At 37.1% G+C, this 17,003-nt stretch overlaps 1 protein-coding gene across 2 annotated transcripts; it reads right to left on the bottom strand.

Moving 5' to 3' along the window:
- Positions 1-1,756: 1,756 nt before the first annotated feature.
- On the bottom strand, positions 1,757-4,797 carry LOC110775620 (uncharacterized). 2 transcript variants are annotated; one of them, XR_002529827.2, is made up of 4 exons: positions 4,613-4,795; positions 3,697-3,868; positions 2,488-2,632; positions 1,757-2,189 (listed from the first exon to the last, which is right to left on the bottom strand). XR_002529827.2 is itself a non-coding variant. In XM_021980228.2 (4 exons), the coding sequence occupies exons 1-4, from the start codon at positions 4,618-4,620 to the stop codon at positions 2,115-2,117; spliced, it is 387 nt and encodes a 128-aa protein (XP_021835920.1). In that variant the 5' UTR covers positions 4,621-4,797; the 3' UTR covers positions 1,757-2,114. The 2 variants fall into 2 exon arrangements, 1 of the variants encoding a protein (XP_021835920.1); XM_021980228.2 differs by having other exon boundaries at positions 2,501-2,632; positions 4,613-4,797.
- Between the last annotated feature and the right edge of the window lie 12,206 nt (positions 4,798-17,003).

Genomic DNA, 17,003 nt, shown 5'->3' with positions numbered 1-17,003 from the left:
AAGGAAAGGAGGATGCCACGTGTCATAAGTGGCTTTTAAAAATAAACAGAGGAACAAAGTGAGAAGATGCCAAATGTCACAATGTCATGAGTGGTTTGGATTTTTAAATACTAGGTATTGATTGATTGGTTGCAGGGGCTTTACTATATGCTCCTCATACCTCACATTCTTGATTCACATGCTCCGACAAGGACGGGCCATCAGGACCACCTCAAACAACACCAGATCGTCGTCAATAATTATGAAATTATGATGTAGAAGTCTATAATTAAAAGTAAAACCACATATATTCAAGTTTAATTATAAAAATGAATTTCATATACTTCGTACGTTTCATAGATATACACTTTTGAATTGCATTTACAATGATCGAACTATAAAAACATGATATGGTATTATGTTAACACAAATGCAGTCTTTGTGAATTGCATTTTCTTTGTGTTTGAGATCCAAATCATCTCCTGACTCTCTTCCCAGAATTAAAACGTCTGTTAAAAATTAAAAATTAGCTCAAAAAAACAATAAGCAACAATTCAAAACTTAAATCAACAAAAGAACAAACTCATTGAGATAAACACAACCAATAAAGTAAGGAAAGTATTAAATTGTAGCAACAAGATCTAACATAAAAGGGTAGCGCATAACTAACCAAATCAAATAGTCCAATCCAACAAGAATATGAACAATTCATAAACGACTATGATAAATATAATGTTTATTGTTTGGAAATACTAAGGTGCAGACTGCAGTGTCATTTGGTTCAATGTACTAGAATGGAATGGTACGGAACCTCATACCATGGGGGTATTGATTCAAATTCCCATACCAGTTTGAAGTTTTTTGGTTTAATTTTGGAATGGATTATATATCATATTTATAATGTTTAGTTTGCTTTTGCAATGGAATATCAAAACACTTGCTCAAAACCAAATTGTATTTTGAGAGAGTTTTTTTTTTCTTTTTACGGGAAAAAGGGAAGATAAATAATGTATTAAGTATTTGCTATATTTTTAATTGATCGGAAGGTTCAGTAAAAGAGGGTAAGGGGATTGAAATTGGAAGGTTATGTTTGGATGTTACAGTCGCAACATTTATAATCTCAATTTTTGTGGTTTTTTCTCCAGTAAGAGAAGGTGTCGTGTGAATGTCACGTTATTTTTATGATTTAAACTTTAAAGTCCTTTTAAATAGTAATCCCCGTCTAACCGTTAATCTTGTAAGACTTGCAACCTAGATTTATTTCAATTTTCATTTGTATTTATGTTCATACTAAGAAACCAAAAATCAAGGAATTGAAATATGCATCATTTAGTTTTCTAATACTTCGTATATGAAATATTATGTTATGATCACTAATCTTTTGTCTTTCTATTTGTTGTTTTCTCGACTTATTTTAACCTTGAAGTAGTTAGTCTATTTTCTAATGGTGCATTTAATATTAATTACTAGACTTATTTGATCGTAAAGTAATATAATTAGTCTTGTATGTTCATTCCTTTAATGATTAAGCAAACAAGCAAACAAAGAATTTTAAGCTCATCATCATTGGCCAAAAAGAAAATGTTATTTTTATTATACAAACATTAGAAAAATAGACACACATGACGCATCATTTCCTCCTCTCTCTAATTTGGTTTAAAAATTGTAAATTATCCTCTTTTATTCCAATACTTGTCATAATAGTCTGTAGGATATTTGTAGTAAACTAGTAGCTTAACGCGCGCGATATGGCTAGGAGTAACTACTTGACACCAACTTTGGTCCAAATACTCTGTGCATCTATGCAACTGTTATGAAGAGAAATGTCCTATACATGTGACAAGGTAAAGAGGAATTTAATTTTTTAAAAAATAGGTAAAAGACATAGAGCTCTAGTACAATATAACACCTCGTGATACAATCAAGGCAATGCTTCCTTGTGATATAGAGAGATTGTAAAGTGCTCTAAGCGAGTCTTGCCTCGCTTGCGAGCTAGATCTTTCTCCGTGTCTAGGACTACACTAACGAGATAAGGGAATGCCCAAAAAGTACCCATGACCGGCTTATTTGTGTCGAACACGCTCAGTGCAAGAAACTAAGGAAATTCGCCACAATGGCTTTCGAAATAGCGGGTTTCAGACACCAATTGAGGACTTGATCTTCTCTAACATCTTATGTACTCCCCTGTTTGCACTATAGCTGCTTTGTTCCTGTGATAAAATTTACCAAAATGTTAAACTTTCCTAAACCATCACTCTATACTATTATAGAAAAGGTGAAAACTTTATCGGAAAATCCCACAATAGTAAACGTGACTACAAACCCATTTACCTACACTAAAATTCAAATCCACACAGCAAAATGAATAGAAAAGAAGCAATAGTTGAATTCAAAACCAAATTAAATTCACAAGACTGTTTAAATATGTAATAATTGAATTCACCAACTCAATGTCAAACCAACTGACCGAGTATAGGAAATCATGATGTTTAAAAAAGAATAAATTACCTTACTCAATTACCTTCAATGATGTGATATATAAGTGGATAGATTTGATAATGAATTTAAGTCGTCCAGAGAAGCTGTCAATTGCATGTTTGACGAAGAGTGCACATAATTCCCTCAATTTAGCTTCTAATTGAATGATACCATCCTGAGTAAAAGCTAACACGTTATGCTTTAATCTTCAGTGGTCGCACCACAATAGATGCCCGTCAAAGTGGAAAGTAAAGCACCAATTTTCAGGAACTTAGGGCACTAAAGTTTTATGGTTGGAAATGAGGAGTTCCTAATAGTAAACTTACACCAAAAACAGGATCAGATTGTGACTTGCGACAGACCTAAAATGAGTAGGAAGCTAGGCCTTAAGGGCCAAAATTAGTTTTTTGATGAGTAGCCACCTGCACCTGAGGCTGAGCCTGTGACAAGTTCCTTGTGCGTGTTCAGCTCATAAGGAATTGTTCCACCATCAACCATAGTTGATCAAAGATTGGTGCATAAATCTTGACATACTGTTGTCAAACTCATAGATCCCCTTAATATGATACAAATTCAAGAACCAGAAATACAGCACTTAAGTCTCGTTTTTACAGACTGATTTAGCATTATGTCTTGCCTTTGTTCTTCAAAATACATGGTCCATTATGCTCCAGTAGTTATAATCAATGAGTATCGACTTAGATTAAGTGCTTCTCCACATCAATCTTTGTCTTATCCCACCTAGCTCTTACATCTCATTTAATTCTTAAGACCTAAAATTTCACTAGGATCAATCATCAAAAGAAGACAATCTGATCCATAGAGAACAATACGCATGATGAGCGATAAATCAAAACAACGTCAAACCATTAAAACCTAACAAAACCCCTACTGAAATACCCCCTAAAACCACAAATATCCCTCTGATTCAAATACAAAATCACAATTTAGCTACAAAATTTCAAAAAATTGCAAAAAATGACCATTTTCAGGTACAAAATCAACAAATATTCTCCCATTTCATCAACCCAGAAACCCAACTAATACATTTCCTCATTGAAATCCAATCAAAGAACCGACACCCCCAACAAACGGTTTCATAATCTCTGAAATAACATACATAATCCATTAATTGGACTAATTCAAATGAAAGATAAATGCAGTAATTTTTAATCAAATGAAATCAATGATTAAGAAACTAAGATTGATGTTTAATCCTTCGTTAAAAATAAGAATTACCTGAGGAGAGAGACATATCCAACGAGTGATAATGAAGAAAAATGGTGTAGTCGTCTCTCTGTAGTTTAGCAGCTTTAAGTTTTGCAATATCTTTCTAATCAGAAATTCTAGTCGCAACCGAGTTTTGCATCCACATAAGTTTGACAAGAAAACAAAGAGGCAGTGTACTAACCTGCCAAAGGAACTTCAAGTCAAAATCACAGTCAAGATATGCAACTGCTATTACAGATTCTACCATAGCAGGATTCAAAATCACAGTCAAGATATACAACTGCTATTTCCTCTTTTCACAAGAAAACAATAACACTAGAAAACAGAATATAGCAGGAAATGCTTGAAGTAAGAATCTAAAACAAAACCCCCAATTTACTAAAATGAAAACTACCACTCTACTGTACAAAGTACTTCTTTTCTAAGCCTATTTCACTTTTATTTTTTGTTCATATTCAACAACTTTGTTCCCAAAAAAATAATTCAAAATCCATTTCTATAAACAACATGTATTCAATTTTATCAAGTAAAAAAACCCAGAAAACAAATCTGAAAGTTCATCTGAAAATTACAGATATTACAATTTGATTTATGATTTCACAATCACAATCAGGATCATGAACCACTAATTGTCTCTTCCTTCTTGCTAATTGATTCCCTCTTTGAGGAGATTGTAATTGTACCCCACTTAAGACACTAATCTTCTCCATGTCGTACAATTATCAACAATTATAACTCCAGAAAATCAAAGTCAAGTAGAATCCACCATCCAGCTACAAATACAGTCTAAATATCACACATTAACCTAATTCGAAAGATCGCAATTTCAATCATAAAGGAGGAAAGGTACGTGGGAAAGTACCCAAAAAAAAAACCAAAAACCCTAGAAATTGATATTTAAGAGCAAAAGAGAGAAATTTTTTACCAGAACATTAATCATTCTATTAGAATGAAGAGACATTGCTTGAATCCATGCATGAAATCAATTTTCCATGGATGAAGGATTCGAGGAGAGAGATCATCGAGGGCGGAAAAAACCAGGTGAAGGTACGAATGAGGAGAGAGAGGCGAGCAAAAGTAGTGTGGGGCAGAAAAATAGTATTGTGACTCTGTAATTCGTAAATGAGAAACGCATCGTTTGAGTTTACTGTAGATAAGCTACAGTAGTATAACTCCAACTTTTTAAAGGTTACAGATTTTGATTGCTTCCTTTTGGGTTCTTCATTATGTTTATGATTTAATTTTTAATGTTTCCTTTTTTATTTTCAATTTGTCATAATAGTTTGTAGAATAATTACAGTTAAACCTGATTAAAAGGCAGGGCGGGTCGGGTTTGGGTCGCGCAAAAGCATAAAAAACCAGCTCGTATGTCGGATCGAGCCAAGATTCGGGTCGATTTCTTTGTGCCCAAACTGCTATTTCGGGCCTAAAATGACGAGCTTTTCGGGCCATGCCAAATTTATAACTAAAAGTGTAGTTTTTACGTTGCCAAAACCCGTTAAATTTTTAATTTTAGTTTCTGCCCAAATCCGCCAATTTCGGGCCGAGCCGGCTGGCCGGGCTCATGTTGATTAGGTCTATTTACAGTAAATTTTGATTATTTTCTTATGGGTTCTTCATTGGGTTGAGGATTTGACTTTCAGTAATATGTGATTTATTATGTTTTGTTTTAAAAAAAACATTATGGAATTTCACTATAATTTTTTTTACCATTAACGACGAAATTTCCCGTCACTAAAGGCCAATAATCATTGATTAATGACGGGATTTCCTGTCGCGAACCCGTCATAAAGGGGGACGCCGTTGATGGAAAATCCCGTCGTTAACCCGTTGTAAAACACATTTGCGACGGTTGTTCCCGTCTTTGTTTGGTTGTTAACCCCGTCGCAAAAGGCTTTTGCGACAGGATTTTTGACCCGTCGTAATTAGGTTGTCGTTAAAGATAAAAATTCTTCTAGTGTTTCCTAATATAGTCGATTTTCGAGGATTGGGTTTTAGAGGCCTCTTATTCTCCACCATTCTGCTTTAATAAATAGATATATAGGTTAAATAAAGCTACTTTAGGCTAGTAAATTATATACAAAGTACAAGAATATTCACATATAATTTTCTAGATTATTTACATAATCTATCACTTTATTTTTTATAATTTGTTGTTTTTATTTTATGGCAAATTTGCCAAAAGCAACCTTTTACAACCCATTTTTTGCGAGAAACAACATTTTAAATTATTTTTTTGCGAAAAAGGACCTTAAACTAAAAAAAACTTGCGAGAGACAACCTTTTTGTCTTTTTCGGCGTTGACTACTCATTTTTGCCATTGACTTCACCGATTTTGTTAACCTCACCTTTTTTTTCCCGTAAATACCAAAGACAAATTTGCCAAAAATAACCTTTTATAACCTTTTTTTTTGCGAGAAACAACCTTTTAAAAAAATTGCGAAAAAGGACCTTAAACTAAAAAAAAATTGCGAGAGACAACCTTTTTGTCTCAATTCAACCATTCTCGACACTCTTCATCTACAATTTGATAAGTTCGGTTAATTGATTTTGTGTAATTGCAATGTAGGAAAGTTAGAATTTTATCCCAATTGTTTGAATTGAATCGAATTTCTGGATGAAAACAATATTGAATCGATTCCCAATTGTTTGAATTGAATCAAACTAGAACCCGAATCATGTTCTATAACACCTTTTACTCCCCAGCATCCTTCGCATGAACATCGAATTAAGCCTTAACTAGTGAGTGCATGGAATTAATGTTTTTTACTCTACTAGAAACATCAAGGATATTGTTAATTTGATTGGAAAAGGGTGGTGAAATTAGGTGTTTATTCTTGTATGCGGAGGTTATATGTAAAATGCTAAGCAATGCATTTTTGTTTTGCGGAGAGGCAATTAGATTGAGATTACATCTACCATATGCATGAAGTTTATAAAGGTAATGATTTCGAAATAAGTAGATATCTAAGTATACCGTTAATCAATTGTAATTTTTTTTTAGGTTTTATTCAACTACTTTTACATGAGAGAATATGGAGGGAAATTAGTGTAAATAAGGAAAAACAAAAACATGTGACCTGCACCTGGGAAGCCAAGGCCGGAAATTAGTGGTCATCGCTAGAAAACCCAAAATGTTTGTCTCTCGCAAGTTTTTTTAGTTTAAGGTCCTTTTTCGAAAAAAAATTAAAAGGTTGTTTCGCGCAAAAAATGGGTTATAAAAGGTTGTTTTTGGAAAATTTGCCTTTTGGTTTTAAGGAAAAAAGGGTGAAGTTAGCAAAACCGGCGAACTTAATGCCTGAAATGAGTAGCCAACGCCGGAAAAGACAAAAAGGTTGTCTCTCGCAAGCTTTTTAGTTTAAGGTCCTTTTCCGCAAAATAAATAAATTTAAATGGTTGCTTCTCGCAAAAAATGGGTTATAAAAGGTTGTTTTTGTCAAATTTGCCTTATTTTATTGAAGTGGGAAGCATTACATGCCAAGCTTGGCCTACAAGCAGTGGCGTATCTAGGATTTTGAAACATAGTAGACACTTTTAAAAGAAATAAAAACTACAAAATTTATTAAATCGCCACATGACTTATATACTCCTTATTAAAATCAACACTCCGTAAATCTCCGCCCAACCTATATACCCTTATTAAAATCAATAGACATCGAAATATGCGAAATAAACAAACAACCGTACAATACTTCGGAAAATATACAGTACTACTTTATCTTTCCATTACAAATCAATACGAAATACTAATTACAATGTTTAAATAAAATTTTACCAATCTAACAGTTCTCCGTTATTTTATAAATTCTATGATTTTAGAGATTATACCAAGATAAATGTCTATAGAGTATTATGTAATTAGTAAGTAACAACAATTTCAACATCATCATTATCATTATCATTACCCCATTGCCTCAAAGAGGCTCCCGCAAGAAGCGGGGTAGGGGGGAGGGGGATCGGGTGTACGCAACCTTACCCCTGCAACTGCAGAGAGGTTGTTTTCAATTGACCCAAAAACGATAACGGGCGACAACGGGACGACCATCTTCTACTTCATGGAAAGGAAGCGAAGAGGTTTTAAGAGCCATTTTGATTTAGTCCATTACATCCCACAGCCAAAAGAACAAATGAATCTTTGGCTCCATCGGAAATTGAAACAATTTCAACAAATCTTTAAAAATAAACAACTACTGTAAAAATTAAAAATCAGATAAGAATTGTACCTCTGGTAGTATGGTACTGCGTAGTGCCTCTACGGACTGCACGTCTCCACACTTACGACGATTCGCTACCTGCTAAAACACAAGTGACAAGACAATACATAAATGCAATTCCTAATGGCTAAAGTAAGGAAAAAAAACCTTTGTATTTTACCTTTTTCTTAATTTTATTTTTCTTTATTTAATTATTGTGGTCCCAATATTTAAAGAAGGCCCTTTACCTTATTTTTCCAATCTCATGTGCATCATTTATCTTTAGTTACAAACATTTATTTTTATTTTTTTACTCAGCCTATTAAACTGATTTTTTACTTAAAATTTGGGTAGACATTTGTCTACCCAATGTGCATAGGGGGTCCACTGAAGGAAATAATGCCCTTGGTCCAAGTATGCAATTAATGGTAAGTCTAATAAATGCGGCTCAGTGTTAATTATACAAGTTAATAATTCAGTGAGATCAAGTGAACTGAATGCCTAGCTAGAGGCCGCTTCAGTTCAAGTGGAATTAATAATATTAATCCACATCTTACTCTTGACTGAATCCGTAGGGTCACACAAATAGTACGTGAACGGATCAAGTATTTAAAGGATTTAAATACTCCATTTATGAATATTCGGAATCGACGGATCTCGGTTCCAGTGGGAGTTGAAATCGTCAAAGGCAAATTATGAATACTCCGGAAACGATGATATTGCCGGAAACGGAAATATGGATCGTATCGGAAATATAAATATTATCCAAGTCGTAGATGTTGCCGGAAATGGAAACATGGTACGTATCGGAAAATATTATCGGAAATGGAAATATTGCCGGAATCGGAAATATTGTCGGAAACGGAAATATTGTTAGAATCGGAAATATTATCGGAATTGGAAAATAATTCCGGAATCGGAAATATTAAATATTTGTTCGAAACGGAAATTAATTCCGGAATCGGAAATGTTAAATATTGTTCGTATCGGAAATGAATTCCGGAATCGGAAAAATTAAATGGAAGCGCATCGTACGAATTAAGCATCGGACGAGCTTGCTAGACGATGGCCCAACACGAAGCCAGCCCCACATCCAGCAAGCCCAGGGCGCGTCACAGCAGCCAAAGGCAACGCCAGGCCCAACGCAAGGCCAGGCCCAGCGCGCCAAGGCTACGAGCAAGTGGGCTGCGACACAGCGCGCAGGCTGCGAGCAAGGCAACGAGCTCGTGTGGGCTTCTTGCGCGTGCGCGGGCATGGCCTGCTCGCTTGTGGGCCGTGCTCGTGTGCGTGTTGGAGTTTGTGCATACATCGAATCCTTAAGTGATTAGGATTAGATTAATTTTCTAAATTACTAATTTTAATGGAACTCTAATTCTAATAGAGTTAGCATTCTTGAGTCCTAGTAAAATTCCAATTCCATATTCCTACTCTATAAATATGTGATGGCATTCACAAATTTATGACAACATAATTTTCAATCATACATCAAGTTTTAAGGATTAAAACTAAGTATATTATTTGCCATAATATCCGAAAATTATTCATAGAACCTTAGGTGCAATTCTAGTTAATTGAATCTAATGTTAGGTTATGATTCATATGACAAAACATAAATCATGCGGAAAAATCATAAAGCCAGGAAAGCATATTTTTTACACACAATCATTTAGCATAGTTTAGATGCATACACTTTGTTGCGTGCCCTCCCTAGTGACGGAAATAATGCCCTTGGTCCAAGTATGCATTCAATGTTAAGTCTAATAAATGCGGTTCAGTATTAATTAACAAGTTAATAATTCAGTGAGATCAAGTGAGCTGAATGCCTAGCTAGAGGCCGCTTCAGTTCAAGTGGAATTAATGATATTAATCCACAGCTTACTCTTGACTGAACCCGTAGGGTCACACAAATAGTACGTAAACGGATCAAGTATTTAATGGCATTAAATACTCCATCTATGGATATTCGGAATCGACGGATCTTGGTTTCAGTGGGAGCTGAGATCGTCACAGGCAAGAAATGAATACTCCGGAAACGATGATATTGCCGGAAACGGAAATATGGATCGTATCGGAAATATAAATATTATCCAAGTCGTAGATGTTGCCGGAAACGGAAACATGGTACGTATCGGAAAATATTATTGGAAATGGAAATATTGCCGGAATCGGAAATATTGCCGGAAACGGAAATATTGTCAGAATCGGAAATATTATCGGAATCGGAAAATAGTTCCGGAAACGGAAATATTAAATATTTGTTCGAAACGGAAATTAATTCCGGAATCGGAAATATTAAATATTGTTCGTATCGGAAATGAATTCCGGAACCGGGAATTTGATCGGAAGCGTATCGTACGAATAAGCATCGGACGAGGCCTGCCGGACGAAGGCCCAGCACGAAGCCAGGCCATCGCCCAGCAAGCCAAGCGCAACAACCACACGCCAAGCATACGACCAGGCCCAGCGCAAAAGCCAGGCCCAGCCGAAGCTTGGGCGCGCGCGCGGACAAGGCTGCGACAGTGGGCCTTACGCTGTGCGCTCGGCGTGGGCCGCAAGGCCTGCGTGCGGGTGTGCGGTGCTTGTGCGCCACTCGTGTGTGCTACTCGAATCCTAAGGCTACCGGGATTCGTAATATGATTAAATCTAATCCTAATAGATAAAATTTGTTTAATTAGAGTCCTAGTAGGATTATAATTAAATAGATTTGTATTCTAATAGGATTATAATTCCTTTCCATAAACTCTATAAATAAGTGCCTAGGGTCACATATTTACATCGAGCATTCAAGTATTCAAAGTGAGTTTTTGAGAGAAAAATTCAGTCACACATTTGCCTATAAAGTGCCGAAAATAATAGTACCTTAAGGGCGATTCTAGTTGGTCAATCTTAAGGCGGATCCGGACGTGCTGTGGACTATCTACGGAGGGACGACACTTGGAGTCCTAAAGACTTGTTCTTGTTCGGTTCAGGCGCAGCTAGGGAAGGCACGCAACAAAGAGTATGCATCTAAACTATGCTAAATGATTATGTGTAAATAATATGTTTTCCTGGCTTTATGGTTTTTCCGCATGATTTATGAATTGTCATATGTATCATAACCTAACACCTAGCTGTGCCCTAACCGAACAAGAACAAGTCTTTAGGACTCCAAATGTCGTCCCTCCGTAGATAGTCCACAGTACGTCCGGATCCGCCTCAAGATTGACCAACTAGAATCGCCCTTAAGGTACTAGGATTTTCGGCTAGGTTAGTGCAAGTGTATGGCTGAATTTTTCTTTCAAAAACTTACCTTTTGAATACTTCAATTGTATCTCTAAATAATGACCCTAGGAACTTATTTATAGAGGTATGGAAAGGGAACCGGAATCCTACTAGGATACGAATTAATTAAACTAGAATCATATTAGAACTCTAATTAATTAATTTATCCTTTTAGGTTTTAGGAATTTAATCATATATCAAATCCTAATAGTTTTAGGAATCGTGTATGAACACAAACACACACACGCACGGCAGCCCACGCCACGAGGCCCACACGCTGCCGTGGCCTTGGCGCGCGCTGGGCCTGCCTTGCGGTGGGCCTAGGCGCTGCCTTGGCTTGGGGCGTTTGTGGCGCGCTGGCTTGCTGGGCGATGGCCCGGCTTCGTGCTGGGCCTTCGTCCGGCAGGCCTCGTCCGATGCTTATTCGTACGATGCGCTTCCGATTATCCCGGACCGAGCGCGCGCAGCGAGCGCTGGCAAGAGCGCGCAGCGAGCGCTGGCCCGCATAAAGCGAGCGCTGGCGAGCGCGCGCAGCGAGCGCTGGCTCGCATGCAGCGAGCGTAGCGAGCGATGGCTCGCGTGCATCGAGCGCTGGCGCGCGCGCAGCGAGCACCAGCTCGCGTGATGCATTGCGAAGGAAAGCAGCAGCAGCTATGCGACGCAGCGCATGGGCTGCGCGCACATGGCCAGCGATGGCTGTGTGCGTGTGGCCCATGGGCGTACGTTGCGTGGGGTTGTTGCGTTACGATTAGATCGTTTTGAAATTTTAATTTGAAATTTTCAGTTTACGTAATTTTAATTAATTTTAAAATTAATAATTTAAATTATTTTCTTGGATTTTAATTTTGAATATTGTAATTATAATAAATTTTATTTATTCTAATTATTTTACTAAAATTAAAATCATGAATTAATTTAAATACGACTGAAATTAAATTAAACTTTTTGGATTCAATTATAAATTTATATGAGCTTTAAATTTTAATTAAATTTGTATGTTTCCGGTTAGACTAGAAATACATTTTTATGTTTAAAATTAGTAAAGCATATGAATTTATTGGTTTAAGTGGGAGCGCTTTTAGTCATAAACTCTTGATTAGGTCTACAAATCCTTAAGGTTAAAACAACTTGATTAGAATTAATAAGGACTGAATAATTGGTAGATTATTGGTGCCCTTGATTAATTGCTGCAAATGTTTACGTGATGCATAATGTGTTTTACTAACCAGCTATGTGGGCCATTCATGATAATGAATGGGTGAATGGTATATATTGTATATGTACTGTTTTGCAGGTTATGAAGTGACTAGTATGGCCCAAATAGGATAGAAAATTTGGTCTGCGTACCATTAATTTGAATGTAATTGGTCTAAAGTACCAAAGTTGTTTTTCAATTCAAATATGGTCTGCGTACCATCAAATAGTTGTAATTAGTTTTAATTATAGCTTATCCTATTTGAAGAAAATGGTGCCTCCCACGGAGATTTTCAAGACGGACTTTGAAGTTAAATCTTCAAGATGAAGTCGGGCCATACTAGATCACATTTATCTTATGCATGTTTTAAGTTATTTATTGCTTTTAAATATGTCTTAAAATGCATGAGATCAAAAGCTTGATTATGTTGCATGATTAAGGATTTTAGTTCACTTAAAATCTAACCAGCATAGTAAGAGCCTTAAGTTCCAAACTTAAAAATTGAGTTAAAAGGTGCCATGCCAAAATATACACTTGCTTGGATATCCTTTACATCAATCTAGTAATAGTTTTCGCTCAGCGAGGTGTTACTTATTGGTCCTAAAGGGGGCAAGGTACACAAATAATTGTGAGTACATGTTAGTTTTGGTGAAACTCAACGATATAAGTAAGGAGTCCTTTTATGTCGTGGCAAAATCGATAGGTTTACCTAATAAGTTCTTAGACGTACCTATCAACCAAGAATAGTTTCTAGACTATTAGCAAAAGGCTTTTGCTTACCTAAGATGTTTTAGGATTAAGTCGACAAACTGTGCTTAGTTCTTCAATGATTTTAGGATCTTGGAATCATTTTATTCACACCTGCCGGAACACATAACTTGAATAAAATGCTTAATAAACATTGAATTATGCATGTATGCTAGAATTTAAGTTTATTAAGAGAAACTGTGAATGGTTATTTATTTGTTTATTCTTTTCAATTGTAGTCTTAAATATGGCAAACAACAATTCATTCAACATTCGATCAATTCTCGAAAAGGAGAAGTTGAACGGGAAAAACTTCCTTGACTGGCAAAGGAACTTGCAAATAGTTCTTATGCAGGAAGAAAAGGAGTATGTCCTAGAAGAGGCGATGCCCGAAGCCGCAGGAGACGGGGTCACTCAGGCAGCCCTCAATCGTTGGATTGATGCCAACAAGGATGTGAAATGTCTAATGCTCGCCACCATGAGTGCGGATCTGCAGAAAACGTTCATCAACTCAGATGCTTTCACAATCATCAGTGAGTTGAAGAACATGTTCCAAGATCTGGCTCGAGTCGAAAGATTCGAGACTCATAGGCAAATTCTTGAGACCAAGCTTAAGAAAGGCGAGCCTGTAAGTCCACATGTTCTCAAAATGATTGGACTCATTGAGAATATGAGTCGGCTGGATCAGCAATTTTCTCAGGAAATGGCTATAGACACCATCCTCCATTCTCTTCATAGCGGGTATGATCAGTTCAAACTGAACTACAGTATGAATAGTCTGGACAAAACTCTCACTGAGCTTCACGGTATGCTGAAGACCGCTGAAGAGACGCTCAAAAGTGATAAGCAGGATGTGCTTATGGTGCGTGGGGGCAAGTTCAAGAAATCTGGAAAGAAGAGGAATGCTAAGAAAGGTGGCAACAAGGCCAGCCCAACTAAGCAAACTGGTGCCAAATCTGTAAAGAGGAAGGTCAGTCAACCCACTTCTGAATCCGAATGCTTCTACTGCAAGAAGAAGGGGCATTGGAAGAGAGATTGCTTGAAGCTAAATGAAGATCAGAAGAACGGAACAGTCGTTCCATCTTCAGGTATTTTCGTTATAGACTGAATACTTGCTAATTCAACTTCTTGGGTATTAGATACAGGTTGTGGCTCACACTTATGTTCCAATCCACAGGGACTAAGAAGAAGTAGAAAGTTAAGCAAGGGTGAAGTCGACCTACGAGTGGGAAATGGAGCATGGATTGCTGCATTAGCTGTAGGAACTTACTATTTGTCGTTGCCGTCCGGGCTAGTTTTGGAACTGGAAGAGTGTTTCCATGTTCCAAGTCTTACTAAAAACATCATTTCAGTTTCTTGCTTAAATGCTAAGGGATTTTCCTTTTTAATAAAAGACAATAGTTGTTCGTTTTATTTTAAAGAGATGTTTTATGGATCTGCTAGATTAGTCAATGGACTTTATTTATTAGATCACGACAAACAAGTATATAATATAAATACCAAAAGGGCCAAAAAGGATGATTTAGATCTCACCTATCTGTGGCATTGTCGATTAGGCCATATAAACTTGAAACGCTTAGAAAGACTTCAAAAGGAAGGAATTCTAGAACCATTTGACTTAGAGGATTATGGTAAATGCGAATCATGTTTACTTGGCAAAATGACAAAGCAACCTTTCTCTAAAGTTGGAGAAAGAGCAAATGAACTATTGGGTTTAATCCATACAGATGTATGTGGACCAATGAGTACAAATGCTAGTGGTGGTTTCAGCTACTTTATCACTTTCACTGATGACTTCAGTAGATATGGTTATGTCTACCTAATGAAGCATAAGTCTGAATCCTTTGACAAATTCAAAGAATTTCAGAGTGAAGTAGAGAATCAATTAGGCAAGAAGATTAAGGCACTGCGGTCTGATAGAGGCGGTGAATATCTGAGCTATGAATTTGATGACCATCTGAAAGAATGTGGAATTCTATCAGAATTGACTCCTCCTGGAACACCACAATGGAACGGTGTGTCGGAACGGAGGAACAGAACCTTGCTAGACATGGTCAGGTCAATGATGGGTCAGGCCAAACTTCCATTAGAATTTTGGGGACATGCACTAAATACAGCTGCACTCACTATAAATAGAGCTCCGTCTAAAGCTGTCGAAAAGACTCCATACGAATTATGGTTTGGAAAGCCTCCAAATGTGTCTTTTCTTAAGATTTGGGGATGTGAAGTATATGTCAAACGATTGATTTCAGACAAACTTCATCCAAAATCTGACAAATGTATACTTGTGGGCTATCCAAAGGAAACAAAGGGGTATTACTTCTACAATACATCTGAGAACAAGGTGTTTGTTGCTCGAGATGGTGTCTTTTTGGAGAAAGATCACATTTCCAAAATGACAAGTGGGAGAAAAGTAGACCTCGAAGAAATTCGAGTTGAACAACAAACTCTAGAGAATGCTCAAGATGACATTCAGGATGGAACTCAGAGATCTTTAGAAGAATATGGTGAGAATCATGGTCAATCTAGAAATGTTACCCCGCATAGATCGCAAAGATATAGATCTCAACCGGAAAGGTACTAAGGTATTTTGACGAACGAGAGCTATGACGTTCTATTACTTGAAAGTGATGAACCTGCGACTTACAAACAAGCTATGACGAGCCCTAGCTCCAAGCAATGGCAAGAAGCCATGCAATCTGAATTAGACTCCATGTCTGAAAACCAAGTATGGGATTTGGTCGATTTGCCAGATGGCTACCAAGCCATTGGAAGCAAATGGGTTTTCAAACTGAAAAAGGACAAGGATGGGAAACTTGAAGTTTTCAACGCTAGATTGGTTGCAAAAGGTTACAGGCAAGTCCACGGTGTGGATTACGATGAAACCTTTTCACCAGTTGCAATGCTAAAGTCTATTCGAATAATGTTAGCAATCGCTGCATATTACGATTACGAAATATGGCAGATGGATGTCAAAACTGCTTTCTTAAACGGCGTTTTAACAGAAACTGTGTTTATGACACAGCCTCAAGGTTTTGAGGATCCAAAGAATGCTAAAAAGGTATGCAAGCTAAAGAAGTCAATCTACGGATTGAAGCAGGCATCCAGGAGCTGGAATATACGTTTTGATGAAGCAGTCAGTGACTTTGGTTTCATCAAAAACGCAGACGAATCTTGTGTATACAAGAAGGTCAGTGGGAGCAAAATTGCTTTCCTAGTATTATATGTCGACGACATATTACTTATCGGAAATGACATTCCTATGTTGAACTCTGTCAAGATTTGGCTTGGGAAATGTTTTTCGATGAAAGATCTAGGAGAAGCACAGTACATATTGGGCATCAAGATTTACAGAGATAGATCTAAAAGGATGATTGGACTTAGTCAAAGCACTTATATCAATAAGGTGCTTGATAGGTTCAAGATGGCGGACTCCAAGCGAGGCTACCTACCCATGTCTCATGGAATGACTCTAAGCAAGAATCAGTGCCCAAAAACACTTGATGAGCGTAGACGAATGAATGGGATTCCATATGCATCATTGATTGGTTCAATAATGTATGCTATGATATGTACACGCCCGGATGTTGCGTACGCACTCAGTGCTACGAGCAGATACCAGTCAGACCCAGGAGAGGCGCATTGGACTGCTGCCAAGAATATTCTGAAGTACCTGAAAAGGCACAAAGATGACTTCCTGGTCTATGGTGGAGATGATGAATTAATTGTTAAAGGCTATACGGACGCAAGTTTCCAAACCGACAAAGATGATTTCAGATCACAGTCTGGGTTTGTCTTCTGCCTCAACGGAGGAGCAGTAAGTTGGAAAAGTGCTAAGCAAAGCACCATTGCGGATTCTACAACTGAAGCGGAGTACATTGCTGCACATGAAGCAGCAAAGGAAGCTATATGGCTAAGGA

The sequence above is a fragment of the Spinacia oleracea genome, chromosome 5 (genome assembly GCF_020520425.1).
Source record: "Spinacia oleracea cultivar Varoflay chromosome 5, BTI_SOV_V1, whole genome shotgun sequence".
In the NCBI taxonomy this organism is placed as follows: Eukaryota; Viridiplantae; Streptophyta; class Magnoliopsida; order Caryophyllales; family Amaranthaceae; genus Spinacia; species Spinacia oleracea.
Note: the sequence above shows the minus strand (reverse complement) of the source record. Positions and strands in the feature narration are given on the sequence as shown.

Bases quoted from the DNA above. Each gene is read 5' to 3' on its own strand.
- LOC110775620 (XM_021980228.2), bottom strand. The intron at 2,633-3,696 runs GTAATTCTTATT...GCTTTTACTCAG, and splicing joins GGATATGTCTCTCTCCTCAG to GATGGTATCATTCAATTAGA. The intron at 2,190-2,500 runs GTAATTGAGTAA...ATTTTATCACAG, and splicing joins TATATATCACATCATTGAAG to GAACAAAGCAGCTATAGTGC.